The sequence below is a fragment of the Schistocerca cancellata genome, chromosome 5 (genome assembly GCF_023864275.1).
Source record: "Schistocerca cancellata isolate TAMUIC-IGC-003103 chromosome 5, iqSchCanc2.1, whole genome shotgun sequence".
In the NCBI taxonomy this organism is placed as follows: Eukaryota; Metazoa; Arthropoda; class Insecta; order Orthoptera; family Acrididae; genus Schistocerca; species Schistocerca cancellata.
This window is the reverse complement of record NC_064630.1, coordinates 294000004-294022568: the sequence shown is the minus strand read 5'-3', so window position 1 is coordinate 294022568 and position 22565 is coordinate 294000004. Positions and strand designations below refer to the sequence as shown.

Genomic DNA, 22565 nt, shown 5'->3' with positions numbered 1-22565 from the left:
GCTTAGGGCTTTATTCCTTGGCTTAGGTAACATTTGAGGAACACGATGTGGGACTGGAATAGGGCTACTATTCTGAACTGATGCAGATTGATGGAGCAGCGGTCCAATTGGGTAAGGATGGTGCTAGGAAAATGAGAAATGATGTGCAAAGTGGGACAAATGAAAGTTTTAGATTGTTGTAAAGGGAACTGGATAAGAGTGTGGGTTTGGGGAATGACAAGGACAAATGGAACGTGCTGAGGGTTACGGGGTTGTTCTTTAATCTTGAGGATATTTGATGGTGTGTAAGTTACGATGCATGGGAAAGAAAAATGAAAGACCTTATGTTCCGATGGGAGAAATGTGTGAGGAGGGTGGGTAGATTTGGAGATGAAATATAGTTAATTGTTAGAAGAGCATTATAACTGTGATCGGTGGATGGTGGTTCATAGAATAGTGTGTGATGCAGTCATAATGACTGCGAAGTGCTACGGCATGTCAAAAAACCACATTGGTTGGGACTGCTGTAGCACATGCTTAACATAGGCATGAGGTGAGTGGTCTTCTTTAATCCTAAAGTCATTTAAATTCTGCCAGAACTTTCCAGCTATACTTCCTCTTGTTTAACGTTTCTTGCATAATGTTGGTCCTGCTGTCACCATCAGCGTCTGTGTTACTGCTACTGTCACACATACAAACAGTTCCATCATAGATTCAGCAGGAGAGAAGTAATTTTCTCCTTTCTACAAGCATTTAAAATTATTGACTGGGCCACTTCAAGTTTGACAACATCTAGGACTGCAACATAGAACACTCATTACCTTACAATTCTGCCTCCCTGATGGGTGATCACATGTTTGGACACAAATATCCCTTCTTCCATCAGGCAAAATTGTATCACCAAGTGCCAAGTGATAGAACAATGACTTTTGTCTGAGAGGCTGCAGTCTGATAACTAGGGGTATGATTATCACACATACATAAGCTTGTAGCAACTGAGTACATACCATGACTCTTAGTTGGGGGGGGGGGGGGGGGGGCAACGATCAATAGAGGTGAGGCAGCCTATCTAATAAATTTTTTTTTACAGTACCATTGAGCTTGAAGTCCAAATAATGAGCATAGATGAGGTGTGTCCGCAGCTAGTAGTCTAGTGGCTATTGTTGCTGACTCTGGATCACAGGGTCCCGGGTTTTGATTCCTGGCTGAGTTGAGGATTTTCTCTGCTTGGGGAGTGGGTGTTTGTGTTGTCCTCATCATTTCATCATCATATCATCATCATCATCATTTGTGATGACAGTGGCAAGATTGGATTGTATAAAAAACAATTGGACTGTGTAAAAATTGGGACTTTGTACGGGCACTGGTGACCGTGCAGTTGAGCGCCCCACAAACCAAACTTCCTCACAGATAAGGTGAATAGAATATTACGTGTCTGAGTAATCAGTTTTCTTTACTGTAAGTGATTGTGATGCAATGATTTCACTGTTTGTGATCAGCTTGGTTACCAGTTGTCCGTCAAATATGAAATTAATGATTGGTATAATGAGGGAATTCGCTTAGAGTTGTCTGAAGTATTATAATGTCTTAGGTGTGAAGTATTATAATGTCTTAGGTGTGAGGAATGTGGCATGCTAGTTATTTGCATTCGCAGCAATGAATAAACAGAAAAAGGCATTGAGGATAAGTTCACATAAAATATAACAACTTATGTTAGTGTTGTTACAACCATTTTAAAGGCCTCCTTTATGACTTGTTGGCCTAAGCTGGATGCCCTTGTGTTGCAAGAGTTCTCCAGAGTACTTTACAAAGAGGTAAAATGATGATTACTTAAACATTGATTTTAATTGGGTTATTAACAGAGACAGGCTGAGTACATTTTAATATAGATTCCAAGAAATTATTAAATGTGCATCCACAAATTAGCAGAACTTAATTGTGTTAGTATAAGTACTATTGCAGACCTGTTGTTTCCTGAACGAAATTTGATGTATATTTGCAGGTGAGTAGTATGCCATCCATAATTCTGATATCCTTTTGAAAATGTGCAAGAAATTCAGATCAACACATGTGGCAGTGATTCAAATGTAAACAGTAAATATTTTGTGAAATATGTATTGTGCATATGTGACACATTGTTACATAACTTTTTGATATAATTTGTCCCATTCTCAGTACAACTCCCCAGCAATCCTTGGGAGTCTGCAGAACCACCGGTGCACTGTACAGCACACTATTTCAAGAGAACTGAATTTCTTGCTGCCCATTGTTTCGAGTTTTTTTAAATATGTGCTCCACAGTTTGTGTACACTTAAAAACATTGATATTATATGAATTTGTGGGTGGAATACAAGTAATGAATGGAGGAAAGGTAGAACTTACCGTGGGTGGAATACAAGTAATGGAAGGAGGAATGGTAGAACTTATCCTAGAGTTGAGACATTACGCGAAAGAGTTTGTTCTTAAGATGGAAAAGCATACAAGCGCACATGTGTGGTTGTTCGGGCATTTACTCTTTCTAGATTGCTTATTATTCAGAGCACATGAGAACCATTATTGCAGATTTTAAAAAAGGAATTTTTGTACCCTTACCAGTTTTACTTACTAGTTAATGTTTTTGTAATGAAATTTTAAATTGAGTCCTTTGTGAACTGAATCTGTAATAAAATGCTTTACTTTTGTCAGGCCTGCATCGTTACTGTTTCTTGCTATATAAACAGCCAGGCAAATTGACATTTGATGAAAAGCGCTTGACAAATAGGTAAGTACATAATTTAGTTACGTGCACCAATGCTAAATCTAATAATTAGAAATTAGATATTTGACTTCTCTGTCATTTACATTAAAAAATACTAATTTTTTGCTACTCTGGAGTACTTATTTATGGAATTTTTTTTTCCTCGTTTAGAAACTGGAATATGTTTTCAAATTATATCAAGTGAATGTGATAGCATTGCTACATTTTGTAATGGACTTCACAAGCCTGCCCTCTTAAAGGTGAATGAAGGACTGTGCTATATACATGCAACACATATATCTTGCTGGTGAGACACATGGGTTACACAGGGAGGCTACTTATCCAGAACACCTGGGAAGCTGGGAATTCACAGGAAAATAGATTTTTCTTGAAATGACAGGGGAAATCTGTGGGAATTGTGAAAGTCTCCAGGGGTAACTGAACTGTATACTGATGAAAAGAATTGTTGGAAATCACTCTGAGATTTGGCTTCAAAAGTAATCAGTTATGGAGTCACATAAGGAAAGATATAAAGAAGGGCACTGAATTATTGTGTTTGTTGCTTGATTACAGTTACCTCTGGCATATTTGCTGATCGTTTATTATTGACTGTGAGTTCTATGACTCCAGAATCATTTACAGTTATAGGATTGTGACTGTGGCAGTGTGGAGTGCTTGCAGGAGAATTTGTCACATAGCTGTGAATTTTGCCAGTCACATAAAAGCAAAGGTGATGTTTTTTGTATTTATTAAAAGAAATCAATATTTGAATGCACATTTTATAGAGCAGCCTTGACTGTTAGATCTCAGTACTCTTTTACTAATTTCAGTGCAAAGTAAAACTATGCTGATGCCACAATAACATGATTCAAGCCAGTGGTGTGTAGAGTGCCCCAATTGAAATAAGATGCATTGTTATTGCTATCAAAGTTTGTTGATATTATATTTCAGGGATAACAGTTTGAAGTGTTTTTTTGCAGGAATTTATCATATTGAGATTATCGCACATTGAAACAGCTTGGTTGACTGTAGTAACAGTGAAATTTCCTGGATAGCTGGAGCTAATAACTTAGGACTTACAGTACTGATGATAAAACTGGAATTCCAAGCTGAACTTTGAATAATCAGTAATAAATGCCATGAAACCAAACAAATTTGAGGACAGTAAAGTAAAACTTAATTCTACATATAACAAAAACTGATTCAGGAAAAATGTGAATTAAACTTGTAGAAACATAGGAAATTCTTTTGTTGAAACGAAATCATCATCCTATTCCAGATGGTCATCATGCAGTTTTTGTCTGTTTTCTTTTGTGAAGTACAGCATATACTTCAAATGCAATTGTCCTTACAGTATATTGTAGGGTCGAAACGTAAACCCTAAGGTGGTGTGTGGAACAGCTGATAGCAAAACAGGGTAAAACCGGTGGTAAACATCCCTGTTTATGATAGTCCTCTATTCTTGTCGGTTACAAGGATAGGACCACTGCTAGAGAGAAAGTTGTTAGCATCAATGTCATAGGTGGCCATGGATGCACAGCATGCCAGTGTCAGTGTTCATAGTCATGAGCTGGCATAGATTACATTGCACAGCATATCTGATGACGAGGATTTGATTTTTTTTGGAGGAGGGGGGATGGGGGTGGTGGTGTGGTGTGTGTGTGTGTGTGTGTGTGTGTGTGTGTGTGTGTGTGAGAGAGAGAGAGAGAGAGAGAGAGAGAGAGAGAGAGAGAGAGTGCAAATAAACTTATTTGTTTTTCTGTACTGGCTTCTTTAATTTCTGTGTTCCAAATTACGAGTCATTTTTTCCCATCTGTTTTCTTCCTTTTACCAATTGCTTCTGAGGCTGCTTCAGTGATGCAGGTTTTGATATTATTTGATCGTATATCTATGTCTCTTTTGATTGGTAGTGAAGCAAGCTTTTCTTGGAGTCTGTACTGATAAAGTTTCCTAATACTATATTGAAATAGGAGATGGACTTCGAACCACCCTTGTTGTGGCTTCTTTTGTAGTTCTTTTGCCCTCTTCCACTTTGATAGTAACCCTATCTTACTGTCTAGAAGGAAGTGGCCACTACCTATGTCACTTCCTCTATAAACACATATATCTTGCATAAGATTCTTCATTTTATCATGAATTAGTATGTAATCAATCACAGACCCTTAATCTTCATACACACCATGTAAACTTGTGATTGTTTTTCTTTCTGCAAAATGTTTTGGTAATTTTAAAATTGTTGGAGGAGGCAAATTGGTTTAGTTCATGTTCATTATTATTAAGGGCCTTTTCTCCAAGTCTAATATTCCCGGTATAGATAGATTTCCAACTCTTGAATTAAAATCACCAGTGATGACAACATTGTCTGTCTTCTTGATTGTATTCACGTCTTTCTGAAGATCACCGTAAAATGTATCAGAATTATCATTGCTTTCAATAAGGCAGTGTTTCCTGGCAGGGTCCAGTTCTCAGTTCTAAGTGTAATTTGAGCACAAGAGCTTTCCTGGAGGGCAGTAAATTCAGGAAATGTGGTATGAATACTCTAGCAGTATACTGTTAAAATTTTGACATCTGAAGTGTCTTTACTTTGTAAGTGATATGATTTCACTCTCTGCGTATTGACTGGTTAGCATTCGTCAGGGTTAAACTATCGCACAGTTTAAAAAGCTTCCGTATGCTCTCCACAAGTACTCTGGTTCTGTGAGTAGTGCACCCTGACACATCAAGATGAGTACTACAATAGTCCATCTTACAATACTTGTCCAGAAATCTGCAGCCAAGACCGTCAAAAAATTGACAGGGTGTCTGGTTGAGACCCTCCACAAGGCTCCAGTTCAGAGGACCCTAATCAGTTACGTGCATGATTGTGTAAATTGTGAGCTTGCTCGCACCCTGCAAGCGAGGCTGGTATTATTCATGACTTCCGCCAGCCATGGTGGCCCCAGGATCCAAGTGACAGGTGTCATTAATGCTGACGTGAGCCACAACTTGGTGATGACTGCACCAGGAACCCTCAATATCCACAGGCAGGGCCTCCTCCATGCCCCTCTGCAGGTCTGGGGGTTAAAATAGGCCCAAGGTATTCCTGCCTGTCGTAAGAGGCGCTAAAACGAGTCTCTCACATTTTGGCCTTTATGTGATGGTCCTCTGTCAGGTTTGACCTCCATCATTCTAAATGTTCCCACCGAAGAGTGAGCCAATTGGGGAAGGGCGTCTTACATGGGGCATCCTGTCCATCGTGCATTGAGATCTTTAGTCCACTTTCTTATTCTTGCATTGTAGTCGCACATCTCTTGGGTGAGGACACCTTCCTGGGTGCGTTTTCCACGATGTAGTATGCAGTGTCGCACTCTGCGCCGACGGTGACCACGGACTTCTTAGCACCTTATATCAGCATGGTAGCCAGTCTGTTGTGGTGGGGCCACCCTGTACCCTGTTGGTTGTAGGCCCCTGGCAACACAGGGATCACTCTGCTGGTGCCTCTGCCGTTAACTCCCCATGTATGCCATGGAGTAGATGCCTATCTTCTTGGGGCATCGGGACTCCCAGCAATGGCCATCCTGCCAGGTGGCCCTTGGTGAGGCTGGGTGGCGCCCGTGGGGAAGGCCCCTGGTCGGAGTGTGTGGCATCAGGGCGGATGACATGCCATGAAGTGAAGTGTAGTACATCATTTCTTGCTGGTGGCATCAGGGCGGATGACATGCCATGAAGTGAAGTGTAGTACATCATTTCTTGCTGGTGGTCCGCCACCAGCAGTCTCTAAGCAGGCAAAGTCTAACTTCAGAGCTAAGAAATATGACCCCAAATTGTCACACCATGGGAGGAACGTCAGGCTAAGGATGACAGTGAAGCTTATTTGCCCCAGTACCTCGTATGTATGAGAGTTGATGGGGAATCTTTCATGTCCATGAAGCCTCAGTTTGTGGACCATTTGGAGGACAAGTTTGGGGAGGTGTAGGGCTTGTATGAAATGCACTCTGGATCAGTCTTCATAAAAACAGCATCTTCTGCCCAGTCACAAGCATTACTCGCTTGTGAATTTGGGCGATGTTTCTGTTACCATCATGCCCCATAAGAGCTTAAATATGGTACAGGGTATTATATTCCACAGGGACATTCTTTTGCAGTCTGACGACGAGCTGTGTGCCAATTTAGAGTGGCGAGGTGTTCATTTCGTCTGGCACGTCCACCGGGGTCCAAGGGATAATCAGATTGCCACTGGTGCCTTCATCTTGGTCTTCAAGGGTGATGCATTGCCCGAAAAGGTCAAGGTGATGGTTACTGCTGTGATGTCAAGCCATATATCCCTCCCCCAATGTGGTGCTTTTAAGTGCTGGAAGTTCGGCCATATGTCTTCCCACTGTACTCCTAGCATCACATGTCGAGATTGTGGACGTCCATCAGATCCCAATACTCCATGTGCCCCACCTCCCATGTGTGCCAACTGCAGAAAGCATCATTCACCTTGCTCGCCAGACTGCAGGATTTTACAGAAAGAGAGGAAAATAATGTAATGTAAGACCCTGGGCCGACTGACCTAAACTGAAACCTGGTTCCTGGCAATGCGGACCCCTGCACTTCGCAGCTATAAGGGATACTACAGGAACCGTAGTGACTATAATTGAGTGTCAGGTGGTGTTTGTGTTTATGTCCTAAACCCAGTTTGTAGTGAAACTGTGCTACAAACCCCTCTTGAAGCCGGTGGCTGTCGGAATAAGGACGACACAGGAAATAACTGACTGCAATGTATTTCTTCCTCCAGATGGTGCAATATCCCTGAATGTATTAACTGCAGTGATTGATCAACACCCTGAACCTGTCCTACTTTTGGGAGATTTTAATGCCCATAACCCCTTGTGGAGTGGTATCGTGCTTACTGGCCAAGGCAGAGATGTCAAAACTTTACTGTCTCAGTTCGACCTCTGCCTCTTAAATACTGGGGCCACCACACGTTTCAGTGTGGCTCATGGTAGTTACTTGGCCATTGATTTATTAATTTACAGTCCAGGGCTTCTCCCATCTATCCACTGGAGAGCACATGATGACCTGTGTGGCAGTGACCACTTCCCCTCACTGCCCCGGCATCAGGTCCACGGACACCTGCCCAGATGGGCTTTAAACAAGGCGGACTGGGAGACTTTCACTTCTGCTGTCACCATTGAATGCCCCCCCCCCCCCCCCCCCCCCCCCCCCGCCCCCGTCCAGTAATTTATGGGATGGTTGAGCAGGTGACTACAACAATTGTTTCTGTGGCATAAAACATGATCCCTCGCTCTTTAGGCTGCCCCCGGCAAAAGGCAGTCCCTAGGTGGTTGCCAAAAGTCGCTGAAGCAATTAAGGATCGTCGGTGAGCTCTACAGCAGCATAAGCGGCATCCTTCCCTGGAGCACCTCATAGCCTTCAAACGGCTGTGTGCCCGCGTTCGCCATATTATCAAACTGTGGAAGCAGGAGTGTTGGGAGAGATAAGTCTTGACCATTGGGTGTCATACGTCACCTTCCCAAGTCGGGGCAAAGATCAAACGTGTTTTCAGGTACCAGACCCCAACTAGTGTTCCCGGTGTTACCATAAATGGCGTGTTGTCTACTGACACAAACGCGATTGCTGAGCACTATGCTGGAGCCTCTGCATCGGAGAATTACCCCCCAGCCTTTTGCACTCTCAAATGGTGGCTGGAAAGGAAAGTTCCCTCATTCACTAAACACCACAGTGAAACCTATAACGCCCCATTTATGGAGTGGGAGCTCCTCAGTGCCCTTGCACATTGCCCCGACACAGCTCCTGGGCCAGATCGGATCCACAGTCAGATGATTAAGCATCTCTCTTCTGACCACAAGCGACATCTCCTCATCATCTTCAACCGGATCTGATGTGATGGCGTCTTTCCCTCACAATGGCAGGAGAGCACCATCATTCCAGTGCTCAAACCTGGTAAAAACCCACTTGATGTGGATAGCTATTGGCCCATCAGCCTCACCAACATTCTTTGTAAGCTGTTGGAATGTATGGTGTGTTGGCGGTTGGGTAGGGTCCTGGAGTCACATGGCCTACTGGCTCCATGTCAGGGCAGCTTCTGCCAGGGTCGCTCTACCACTGTTAATCTTGTGTCCCTCGAGTCTGCCATCCGAACAGTCTTTTCCAGATGCCAACACCTGGTTGCTGTCTTTTTTTATTTACGAAAATCATATGACACCACCTGGCGACATCATATCCTTGCCACATTATATATGAGTGGGGTCTCCGAGGCCCACTCCCGATTTTTATCCAAAATTTCCTGTCATTTTGTACTTTCCATGTCCAAGTTGGTGCCTCTCATAGCCCCCCCCCCCCCCCCCCCCCCCCCCACCATCCAGGAGAATGGGGTCCTGTAGAGCTCTGTATTGAGTGGCTCTGTACTTTTAGTGGCCATTAACGGTCTAGCAGCAGCTGTAGGGCCATCCGTCTCACCTTCTCTGTTTGCAGACAATTCCTGCATTTCATACTGTTCCACCGGTACTGGTGTTGCTGAGCGGCACCTACAGGGAGCCATCCACAAGGTGCAGTCATGGGCTCTAGCCCACGATTTCCAGTTTTTGTCCGCAGAGTTGTGTGTTATGCACTTCTGTCAGCATCTAGAACCAGAACTTTACCTTAATGAGGATCCACTTGCTGTAGTGGAGACATATCAATTCTCAGGACTGGTTTTGACGCCCGATTGACTTGGCTTCTTCACCTTCGTCAGCTTAAGTGGAAGTGCTGGCAGCTCCTCAATGCCCTCTTTCGCCTGAGCAACACTAACTGGGGTGCAGATCGCTCTACGCTGCTGCAGCTCTCAGAGCCCTTGTTCAATCCCGCCCTGACTATGGGAGTCTGGTTTATGGTTCGGCGTCACCCTCAGCATTGCATTTAATTGACCCAGTTCACCACTGTGGTGTTCGCCTAGCAACAGGAGATTTTAGGACAAGTCCGATGACCAGTGTCTTTGTGGAGGCTGGAGTCCCTCCATTGCAGGTTAGGCTTGCATAACTACTGGCCAGTTACATTGCACTTGTTCATAGTTCTCCTGCCCATCCGAGTCACCGTCTTCTTTTCCCGCCCATGGCGGTTCATCTCCAGCATTGGTGGCCCAGGTCAGGGCTTCCAGTTGTAGTTCGTGTCCGATCCCTTCTTTCCAAACCAGAGTCCTTGCCCTTACCACCTATACTTGAGGTCCATTCATGTACACATCCATTCACATACACGTCCATTGTGTACACCTAGGCTGTTGCTTCACCTGAACCTTTCACATGGCCCTAAGGACTCAGTTAACCCCACAGCTCTCCGCTGCCAATTCCTCTCGATTCTTGACATGTACTGAGGCCACAAAGTGGTTTACCACCGATGGCTCAATGGCTGATGCTCACTTCAGCCTTGCGTATGTCCAATGGAGGACATATTGATCAACATTCCTTGCCCGATGGCTGCAGTGTTTTCACTGCCGAGCTGGTGGCTCTCTCTCGTGCTCTTGAGTACATCTGTTCACACCCTGGGGAGTTGTTTCTTCTGTGTACTGACTCCTTGAGCAGCCTACAAGCTATCGACCAGTGCTACCATCGTCGTCCTTTGGTAGCAACCATCCAGGAGTCTTGTCTATGCCCTGGAACGGTCCAGCCATTCAGTGGTGTTTGCCTGGATCCCAGGTCACGTTGGAATCCCAGGCTATGAACTTGCCAACAGGCTGGCCAAACAGGCTACGCAGAAACTGCTTATGGAGATCGGCTTCTCTGCAACTGACCCTGTGTTCAGTATTACACCGCAAGGTTTTGTGGCTTTGGGAGACAAAATGACATAACCTCAGTACGCACAACAAACTGTATTCCATTAAGGAGACTACAAATGTGGGCAGTCCTCCATGTGGGCCTTTCGCAGGGACTTTGTGGTTCTCTGCCGGCTCCACATTGGCCACGCTTGGCTGATACTCAGCTACCTCCTGCGCTGCGATGACCCACCTGTGTCGGTGTGGTGCCTGGCTAATAGTGGCCTACATCTTAGTGAGCTGTCCTTCTTTGGCTGCCCTGTGATGGACTCTTCAGTTACTGGACTTGTGCCATTAATTTTAGCTGACAATGGCTCATCGGCTAATTTAGTTACATGTTTTGTATGTGAAGGGTGGGGTTTTATCATTCTATACAAGTTTCAGTGCATGTCCTTTGTCCCTTTGTGTTCTCCGATCTAATGCTTTTAGGATGGATGTTTTAATATGTCGCAGAGTGGCTGGCTCTTCCTTTTTATTCTCATGGTCGGCCAGCCATGGTCATCTGCTCTCTTGTTTTTACCCCTTCTACCTGTTTCTTTCTTCTCTCTGTGGTTTTCTTTTCCTGTTTTGTCCATGTAATGTTAGTTGTCCTTCTGTTGTTCTTCTGGTTCTTCCTTTCTCCTGCTATTGTGTTGTACATCTCCTTTCTTTTCTTCTCTCCCTTGTTTAATTATTTTACTGGGAACAAGGACCAATGACCTCGCAGTTTCGTCCCTTCCCCTCCCTCTTTTAAACCAACCAATCAAACAACCTCCTCCATGTCTGGAATTGAGGTCCCTCAACAGACATGCCAAGCACACATTAGACTTCTTACTAGCTCTCAGCACTATTTTTTGTAAGGGGCTCCACAACATGCCTTCATATGTTCGTGAACTGGGATCAGCTCCTGCTGCGTCTGCCGCTCGTGGTCTCGCGGTAGCGTTCTCGCTTCCCCGAGCACGGGGTCCCGGGTTCGATTCCCGGCGGGGTCAGGGATTTTCACCTGCCTCGAGATGACTGGGTGTTTGTGTTGTCCTCATCATTTCATCATCATCCAGGAAAGGGCGAAATTGACAATTGGGAAATTGTACGGGGCGCTGATAACCACGCAGTTGAGTGCCCACAAACCAAACATCATCATCATCATCAGCTCCTGCTGCATTCCACACAGTATGTACTCTCCACTTTCCATGCTACTGCTAAATTTTTTTATTTTATAAGAATATGAAAATGAGCATTGGTGTCACTCAGACAAGGACTGGAACTTTCACCCACACTAAGAAGACAAACACAAGATACTAGAAGAATACTGATCCTTTCACTGACACCATTCACTCCATGCAGGCAGACAGAAACAATCTTTTCTCCTGCTGGTTCTCAAACAGAGATTGATGCCTTTAGCAATGGAACAAAGTGGATATTGGCCTACCAAAAATGTACACTCCTGGAAATGGAAAAAAGAACACATTGACACCAATGTGTCAGACCCACCATACTTGCTCCGGACACTGCGAGAGGGCTGTACAAGCAATGATCACACGCACGGCACAGCGGACACACCAGGAACCGTGGTGTTGGCCGTCGAATGGCGCTAGCTGCGCAGCATTTGTGCACCGCCGCCGTCAGTGTCAGCCAGTTTGCCGTGGCATACGGAGCTCCATCGCAGTCTTTAACACTGGTAGCATGCCGCGACAGTGTGGACGTGAACCGTATGTGCAGTTGACGGACTTTGAGCGAGGGCGTATAGTGGGCATGCGGGAGGCCGGGTGGACGTACCGCCGAATTGCTCAACACGTGGGACGTGAGGTCTCCACAGTACACTGATGTTGTCGCCAGTGGTCGGCGGAAGGTGCACGTGCCCGTCGACCTGGGACCGGACCGCAGCGACGCACGGATGCACGCCAAGACTGTAGGATCCTACGCAGTGCCGTAGGGGACCGCACCGCCACTTCCCAGCATATTAGGGACACTGTTGCTCCTGGGGTATCGGCGAAGACCATTCGCAACCGTCTCCATGAAGCTGGGCTACGGTCCCGCACACCGTTAGGCCGTCTTCCGCTCACGCCCCAACATCGTGCAGCCCACCTCCAGTGGTGTCGCGACAGGCGTGAATGGAGGGTCGAATGGAGACGTGTCGTCTTCAGCGATGAGAGTCGCTTCTGCCTTGGTGCCAATGATGGCCGTATGCGTGTTTGGCGCCGTGCAGGTGAACGCCACAATCAGGACTGCATACGACCGAGGCACACAGGGCCAACACCCGGCATCATGGTGTGGGGAGCGATCTCCTACACTGGCCGTACACCACTGGTGATCGTCGAGGGGACACTGAATAGTGCACGGTACATCCAAACCGTCATCGAACCCATCGTTCTACCATTCCTAGACTGGCAAGGGAACTTGCTGTTCCAACAGGACAGTGCACGTCCGCATGTATCCCGTGCCACCCAACGTGCTCTAGAAGGTGTAAGTCAACTACCCTGGCCAGCAAGATCTCCGGATCTGTCCCCCATTGAGCATGTTTGGGACTGGATGAAGAGTCGTCTCACGCGGTCTGCACGTCCAGCACGAACGCTGGTCCAACTGAGGCGCCAGGTGGAAATGGCATGGCAAGCCGTTCCACAGGACTACATCCAGCATCTCTACGATCGTCTCCATGGGAGAATAGCAGCCTGCATTGCTGCGAAAGGTGGATATACACTGTACTAGTGCCGACATTGTGCATGCTCTGTTGCCTGTGTCTATGTGCCTGTGGTTCTGTCAGTGTGAACATGTGATGTATCTGACCCCAGGAATGTGTCAATAAAGTTTCCCCTTCCTGGGACAATGAATTCATGGTGTTCTTATTTCAATTTCCAGGAGTGTATTTGTTGTATTGAAGTTAGTACCTAGCAGTGGACAAAAACAAACAAACAAACAAAACACACACACACACACACACACACACACACACACACACACACACACAGAGAGAGAGAGAGAGAGAGAGAGAGAGAGAGAGAGTAGGGGGGGGGGGGGGTGAGTGAGAGAGTGAGTCTAGAAATAGCTAATCACCCCAAGGAATACTTCAAGGCGTAACCAGAGTGCAAAGGATGAAGTAGAGTAATGAGGGCTCACCTCGTGGAAAAACTTCACATGTAGGTGTGTGATACTGATGGAGATAGAATGAAAATGACTCCATAACTTATCTTTTAACAAGATTTTGCTGAGAGCTTTACAGCTTTGCCATTCAGATTTTTCTCAGTGACTTCCCCTACCACTTGGCTGCAAATCTCAAGTGGCAGTGATCTGAATCTTATCTTGCCCAGGCCAAGGACAAGCATGTTTCACAGTTGACAAGACTTGGCCATGTGGTGCTGAAAGCAGTGAATGTGCATTGTGTGTTGTAGCCCTGGCACTGGGCTGTATGGAATCTTGCCATCTCTGTACCTGAAAACAAAAATTGGGTCCTCTTTTACCTCACCAATACTTTTGAAGCACTTTTCCCAACCCTTATTTGCAACATGAATATTAGTGTCAGTGTCACACTTCAATGTAGTGAGATGATTAGATGTCGTTGCAGTTTACAATTATTTATGTTTAATGGTGTGCAATGGGGAATCCATTTTAAACAAATTATGTTCCATGGGCTTGTTGTATGCACTTATTCATTCCTCCAGTTGGTAGTATCAAACTAATTTGTATATTTGTGCTGTAACTTTCGGAAGAGAGGATGGCAGCTGCAGTCTCCAGCATCCGGTTTGGAAACAGTTCTAAGAGATAGAAAGACACTGCTATTGCAGGAGTCCTTTCTTATTTGTTTGGTGGTTTGGAACTACATGCACGTGATTTTTTTATTTTATTTACAACATGATCTTTTCCTCCTTTGCAGGGCCTAGTTTCTCCCTGTTCGAGCTACAGAACTTCGAGTTGTGGGTGTTGCAAAGCAGTCAAGAATTCCTGCTTGCTCCTTATGCAGCAGCTTAGTCATTTTCTTAATTGCATATGTTGACTGATTTTTTTGTCACTGAATGCATTTAATTTCGTTTCCCACATCAGCAAATCAGCAAGTTGATGTCTTCATAAGGTTTTCTTTGAGCGTATCTTCGGTCCAAATACTTCTTGGAGATCTTAACATTAAAACGAAAGTGGTTTCAAATATGCCTATTTGAACATTTACATTCAACTTTCTTGTTAATTGTTGCAATTTTTTGAAGTCAAATTTTCATTGACGATGTAGGTTTTTGTGCAAAACCTTAATTCCTAAAGCTTTGAGGTTCATTTGTAAACCACTACCATTCCTTACTGAATTTCATTGCTGTCTCTTTTTGGCATACAAAACAGTTGTTTATCCTATTTAAAACATTGCCATGGTTGAAATAAGCACAGATAGTGATACTGACAGTGAGTATTTTGGCTCAAATTATTATCTCTTTCTGCCAAGATTTCTTATGGGTGCTTCTCTGCTTGTGAGGAAGTTTTTGTGTGGAACATTATATCCAGACACACGGAATATGACAGTGACATAATGCTAATATAATTAATTGCAGTCGAAAGAGCAAAAAGAATTTGAACAGTTTAATGAATGTAGCTCATGAACTTGCTGTCCCCCCCCCCCCCCCCAAAGAGTAGATCTCTCTCTCTCTCTCTCTCTCTCTCTCTCTCTCCCCCCCCTCTCCCCCCCCCTCGCCCTCCGCCCCCCCCCCCCTCCCGTGCTTTAGCTGTTAGTCTGTGTCAAAACCTTGGCTAGGTCTTTATTGCATCAGGAGAGGGTTTGGTCATCATTGTGGCTGCCCAATTTGTGAAGGAGGGAAACAAATGTGTACAGATGAAACATTTTGCTATGAAATAATTGATGGCAGCTACTGATAGGGAATTGTTAATGGTTTCCTTCCAGGAAAGGGCTTATTTAGCAAAGGAAGATAAGGGTTAAATGGATTAAAGTTTTAGATAAGAAAGAGAGATCAGTGGAACAGAAACAGATGAGGAGTTTAGGATTCTAGGAGTGGTATTCCATTACACACAGAAGCTGTGAAATAATGTGGCCCATCCATATGAAACTTAGGCTCCTTCCAACCTCTTACGATGTAAGTCACATCCATGTGAAGGAATGAGGTTCCTATGAATACACAGTACATCTTGTTACAGTTGTGAGCTGGTATGGAAGAAGAACACGGGGCTCACATTTGGAAAGTTTACAGGTCAAATTCCATATTGCCATACAATTTAGGTTCCCCTAAATCAAGTAAAACAAATGCCAGAATGGTTTCTTTGGAGGTAGCTGATTTTCTGCCTCATCATTCCCCAATTAGAGTTTGTGCTCTGCCTCTGTTGACATTGTTGTCAGTGTGACCTTAAACATAATCTTTGTTTCTTTATTCTGTCTCTGTAAGTCTAAGGTTAAGGGAGGTACCACACAGTTTGTCCTAAAACATGGGATGCTGATTAGCAATCTTCCATAGCCCTGAATAAGCTTAGAATCGTTAAGGAAACTGTAGCTACAGAACTTCCCTTTCCTAGGGGCCTGTCACATGAGTCCCAGCTTATGCATTAGCCACTCAGTGCTCACTTATAGCTTCATTTTCTGGTGTATAGAACAAGATCTGTGAGAGTGCAGTACTCACTCAGTTATGTCAAATATCTTCAAGGGTGTGTACTTACATGCTTCATCTAAGACGGGAGTTAAACACCTGTCTGTCCGTAATACCAGCAGCTGATGAAACAAGCTTGTCAAAAAAGGTTCGTTGGTAACACACTACTGCTGCCATGTGAGACTGGTGTAATCCTTCAGATGGAAACTGGACCACAGTTCATTGTAAACTATTAACAGAAATAATTATAATGATCCATCTGTTTCATTCACAATACTCCTGTAAGTAGTTTCCACAAGTGGGCCTCATATTTGTTTATTCCAGCCATGATTGCCTCTTCCTAGAGCATGTGAACCTGTTTACATCAATTATCTTGATTAGATGGAAAATCATTTGTTAAAACATTTAAATATCAGATTATATAGATAGCTATAAGATTAATTTTGATGAAAGAGTTCACAATGTACATTGCCGTTTGTGAAAAGTGCTACACCGAGAAGGAATTTCCAGAATAGTGCCACACTTGGTGGAAGTGGGGATGGGTGTGCAAGCAGTATGTGATAAGTTTTGCAGCGAGATGGGGTACATGAAGGCCGAGCAGAGCCCCCCTCGTTTCTGTCTGACAGGGTCGGTGTTGCGCCTTGTGTAGTCGGTGCAGAGCTGCCACACAAGTTGGAAACAATACAGTGAGTGCCAGTATGCCTTGTCGATGTCAAAGGGAGCCATATCGGCATGTGAGCGAGTTTGAACGGGTCAAAATGATTGGTCTCCGGGAAACGGGGTTATCATACCATGACATTTCGGGCTGCACAGGGCATGCTGCTAAGACAGTGATGCATGTGTGGAAGCAGTGGATAGGGGAAGGTTGTACGCAGTGACGAGTGGCAACTGGGCCATGGAAAGTGACCACAGCACGGGATGACCGTCATTTGTCCATATGGCTATTATGGACCATATAGTGTCATCCACAGTGTTTACTTGTCACTGGAGCACTGCAACAGGTGTGAACTTGTCTGCACCGATGGTTTGTCAACGTCTGCTGCAGGTTGGACAGGTTGCACACATGCCATTACGTCAGCTTCCATTGTTCAGAAACCACAGGCTCCTCCGACTGCAGTGGGCATGTGAACACTGTCACCAGGGTACTGAGTGGCAACATAAATCTTCTCGGATGAGTCCCACTTTAATGTGTCCTACAGTGATTGCCGCATACACATCCGACGGTACCGTGGTGAGAGCAACATGGAGGGCTGCATTGTGGAGCGGCGTAGCAGACAAACACCAAGTGTGATGGTTTTGGGCGCCATTGGTTACAACAACTGATCTCGCCTCATACATATTGCGGGCACTTTGAACAGCAACTGAGACCTGATGGAGGTTGTGGAACCAGAGGTACTCCCCCTTGCTTCAGGCATCTCCACAGGCCACATTTCAACAGGACAGTGCTCGGCCACATATTGTGAGAAATGTACAGGCCTTCTTTGAAGAGCAACGTGTACCATTGCTTCCCTGGCCTGCACATTCGCCAGACATGTCACCTGTCGAACATATCTGGGATATAGTTGGTCAGCACCTGGTGCATCACAGTCCTCCAGTAACTGGTGTCACGGATTTGTGGGCTCGGATACAAATTGCGTGGAGGGATATCCCTCGGGAATGTATTCAGAACCTTATTGATTCAGTGCCATGGCATACAGCAGCTCTGATTGCTGCGCATGGTGGCCACACAACATACTGAAAAGACATCTACAGATTTGAAAAGGTAATCATTTGTTACTTGTCATGTACCTACCCTGTGGTATTAAATAAATTGAATTCTTGTGTTTCCTTCTTGGTGTTGCAATTTCCACAAACGGTAGTGTATTTTCTGAAGAAATGTGTTTTGTTAGTAACTGAAGAAACTCTTCAAAATTGTTGACTGCAGTTGGGACCATTCATTGCAGCAAAAACTTGGTAGCATAATTTCTTAATGAGTACTTTTGCAGGACGTGCCATCTTAAAATTCCTATATTGCATATGCAGAACAAGAAGTTTCCCGTCTTCCTTTACCCTTTCCAATCTTATTTTTCTATGCACTGTATTCTATGCACTTTATGTGGATAAGGTTGAGAGAAAACATCCATGAAAAATGGCTTTCGTTCTAGTTAGTCTTTTGTAAAATAGTCAACTAATTCTGCCTCCAAATTCAAGGCCATGTCCAGTATTACATTAAGGAAAGCCTTCAATTCTTCTAATCAAACATCAGTCCATGAGTGCCATGTTGAGTGTTTCATTAAATGGAAAGACCTTTTGTACCTTTTCTTTAACATACATTTTTGTAGCATTCACAGTTTCACTAATAAGATTGTCTGTGGAGAAGAGATGGAAATATTCAATTTTGGATTTTGGTCAAACACCATGAGGAATGTTGAAACCTTGTTGCTTGTCAGAAAACGGAAACTTCGCGAGATCACCTCCCCCATCATGTAAACCTTTCAACTTTTTGGTACAGGTAGTGTCTCTTCATCACTTTCCACTCCAGATTTTGATTCATTATAACTTATATCATTCATTATAACTTATAACATTATAACTTAACTTTAAATGCGAACATTTTTAGTTTAGGCTTTACCGTGACTGTTACTGACATTAAATGAAACAACAAGTTCACTGTTACCAGTCACCGTTTTATTTATTTCCACGACGCGTTTCGAAGGTTTAAACCTCCATCATCGGGTGAATTTACATTAGTAAGTATAAGTGTGATGTGTTACGACAGCAGAAGGAACCTGTGACCACTGAAGGCAGTTCCTCCAAAAATCGTAACACAACACACACACACACACACAAATGTAATACTTACTAATGTAAATCCACCCGATGATGGAAGTTTAAACCTACGAAACGCGTCATGGAAATAAATAAAACGGTGACTAGTAACAGTGAACTTGTTGTTTCATTTAATTATAACTTAAGCCCGGGAATTTTTTCATCCGGGAAAAACCCGGGAATTTTTTAGAATTCCGGGATTTTTGTTGTTTTAGTTTTCAGTTAAATTTTTGTAGGTTTGACTTGTAAGATCTGATACGCTGACAAAGAATAATATTGCAGCATTAAAATATAACTCAGAGAATAACACCAAAATAAAAGTTTAGTTGTATAGAAAATGGGTAATTTACACAATGCACAGACCAGTTTGCCGACACCAAAAAGTGTCATAGGCTTTAGGTCGAAGATTATGCAGTACTTCCGTTAACAACTAACGTGTATTCGATGTGCGTGACGTCACAATTGTTAACATTTCTAATAGATCACTGGAAAATATTACGAATAGTGGCTTGAGAAACGTTACTTTGAAAGTAAATTACCACACAAGATGAAGTATGTTACGTGTGGGAATGTGCAGTGAATTTCTTAAATCACATGGCGTTATAACTCTCATTCAAAATGTAACACTTTGAGGATCAGCCATTTGAAAAATTTCGGGCCCAGAAGATGTCATTTATGCCACTATTTAAAATTTTACCTGCACATTTGTGTTTGATACGCCTTAACGTGTAATACACACTAAAAAAAGACCGAGCTTCAAGTTAGTTCTCATATTTAATGTTGTTCTTTCATAGATAAAAAATTATGCAATCAATGGCAAAAAGTATAATTGACCTTCAAAAAAAAAAGTACATCATTTGTTACTGAGCAATGTCACAAGTCTCTTCATGCCAGAACACTTCGACTTTTCTATAGTAGAGCAATGCAGAGCAATACCAGTTCACTTCTTTTCTACTTTTTTTGCCAGTGAATTGTCTCTTCGTCTCCGAACAGCTCTAACGTTCGCTACTGCTTCTTTCTAACTAATCCTATAAATGGACAACAGAAGGCAGCACCAGTCAAGCGACAGGTAGCGGGACATCCGTACCTTGCTCTGGTACGAAATTAGTCCAGTTTTAGAGCGAAAACCTGTGTCAAGCGCAGCTACTATACTCCCCGCTCTAAAATTTGCTTTCAGTAAGGACAAGTATGTCTTTTACCTCTCCCATTCCTCAATTTTTCTCATTTTATTATTGTTTTTATTTAAATACAAAAGCTTGCGGTTTAATCATTGTTAAAGACCTTTAATTACTTTCTTTCGTTTTAGAATAATAACAGATTTTTTCCGTAAAATATTTTGTGCATTTTTACAGTCTTTCCTTTTCGGATTTTCGTGGTGTTAATTTTAATACTTACTTTCTTAAATTAGGTTTATTTTTCAAACATTTTTGAATTACGAAAGTTATTGTTTGCAATGTATATTTAAACATCTATGGGAGTTAGCAGTTTAAAATACATAACACTATCTTATTCATTTGTTTTAAAAACATTTTATTAAAGAAACATTTTAATTATTATTAGACGATTCAACAAATAGTTTAGAAGGAAGTACCATGTTTAACAACAAATACTGTAATTTAGGAATTGACTTTGGAGAATAACTCACTTGGAGCTGTGTGCGAGAGCATTGATTCGTTCTGTAATAGATTCTCGCTCTATCTGAGCATTTTGAATGGTCCCCTCAAGTTTTGCCTTCTTCTCTTTAAGCTGTCTTATTTCTGCATCAACAACCTTCCTTTTAGTCAGATGATCCTTTTTCCTGGATGACTTGTCATTTCGATTTTTGAGGTCTTCAGCATATCAATCTCGTGAGTTTCTTACAGAGTGTCTAAGGGACTTGGTTATAGGCACTCCTTGGACTCCGCCGTGTGTCTTGACTGCGTCGTACACCAGTCTTCTGCTCACTACAGATTGTTCCCTCCTATTCTCGAAGAGGCACTCTTTGTTCACCGAGAATTTTCGCTCTGCAGCTGATTGAGTGTCCGACAAAGTGAGCGTGATTTCCATTGCCTTCTGCAGCTCGTGGCAGGTTGCATTCTGGTTCTTGAGACATTTCATCCAGAACTCATCCAGCTGTTGCCCCTTTTTGCTGAATGTTTCGAATTTTATTTTTTCAGTTCTTCTTTACAACAGAAGCGTATTGCGCTTCTGCTTTGTCTGCACATCCACCGTCCATCCAATTGCTCTCCACCAAAACCTGTAGAAAGGAATAAAATCATTTGGGACCAGCCTCCCTGCACGCTATTGCGGGATCAAAGCAGCTTACAGCTTTTGTCAACCTAAAGTGTAGGGGAGATTTCTCCATCAACTTCGACACAAGCTTGATCATTCGTCTTCTGCATTCGTTCCGGAATTTAGCGATTTCAAGGGCTGTGAGAGACCTGCACTTTCTGAACTCATTCTTGATGGTGAACCCAATCTTGACGTGGTTCATACCCAAAATATTGGATTCTTTGTCCAAATTAACTGACAGTGAGATCTTCGTCGGCTGGACAAATCGTGTCATTGTTGTCTCCATTATCTCTGTCTAAGCAGAGTGGAGGAACGGTGCCAGCGGCCAATCGGATTGGAAATCCTTTAGGAAAGGTGTCAAGTCTCCAGCATGAGTCTTGAAAAAGGCAATTTTCGGACCGAGTAGCTTGTCCTTGAGGTGATCCTCCACAACTCTGTAGCTAGCACATTTCTTCCAGCTTTGCAACTAATATTCGCAGAAACGGAAGCATTACTAGAGTTCGCTCAGCAACGTCCACATTCTCTAGCCATTGGATCGCGCAAAACTTTAAGGGAAACAGTTCCGATTCCTTTGTCGAAATATACAGAGCTCTTCTGGCAGGGCCATCCTTAAAAAGATTGTACAAGGCACGTAAAAACTGAATTATCATCCACTGTGTTTCCTGAATTGCGGACTTGAAGGCGCTGTGAACAACGTGAAGCCCAAACGTTCCAATTTCCAATAAAACGGTGTCTACCCCTTCAATTTCTTTGAAAAAATTTTTAAGTTCCCTTAAGAACGCGAGGTTGACGTTAGGGCCATCCATTGATACTTGTAAAAGTGTTTTCATTGCTTTGCCGGGAATTTTTTTCTTGAAGGACTCGAGTAGCTTAGCTGCTGTCGAACTGCCTAGAAAAGCCGATGCGTGCACACTAGATTTTTTTTAATGTCCCAATAACGCACTAAAATGTCAATCTGGATTCTTTTGCACACCTTGTTCAAGGATTCGTCAAAACAAACAACAATCCGTGATGCGTTTACGAGATCAACTTTAATTTCAGACTCAAAGAAGGAAGCTAGTCCATATTGCACGATATAACCGATTTTGTCTTTTTGTAAACGCATGCTCTTGGCCACTTCACTGTCGGGGAACATTGCCGGGAAAAGTGACACGTCGTTCGCAGAAATACACAGTGATTTGTGTGTAACGATGCACTCCAAACACCACGATATTTCCGCCTTTGTTACTTCGTCCTTTATTGTCATCTGATCAATTCCTCTCAGTTTATCCCCGGGTTTTGACATTGCAGTGACATCCTTCTGCGGAGGCGCAACAATTACAGCGGCCAACGCCACTGTTGTTGACCCAGCTGAATCCGCAGATGTGGTAGTGTAAGTAGAATCTGTCTGCAGGGTTGAAGTGGTCGCCGCCGGCCGGGTGTAGACGCACAAACTTGCTGTGCTTCTCACAGC

General features: G+C 43.6%; 1 protein-coding gene across 3 annotated transcripts in view; it reads left to right on the top strand.

Annotated features, from left to right (window-relative positions):
• The window catches only part of LOC126187654 (protein D3-like), a 63431-nt gene that overhangs the window by 37084 nt on the left and 3782 nt on the right, over positions 1-22565 (top strand). For all 3 annotated transcript variants that reach the window (XM_049928864.1, XM_049928865.1, XM_049928866.1), the window contains exon 5: positions 2665-2740. In XM_049928864.1, coding sequence (XP_049784821.1) covers positions 2665-2740 — 76 coding nt within the window. The remainder of the gene's footprint in view (positions 1-2664; positions 2741-22565) is intronic.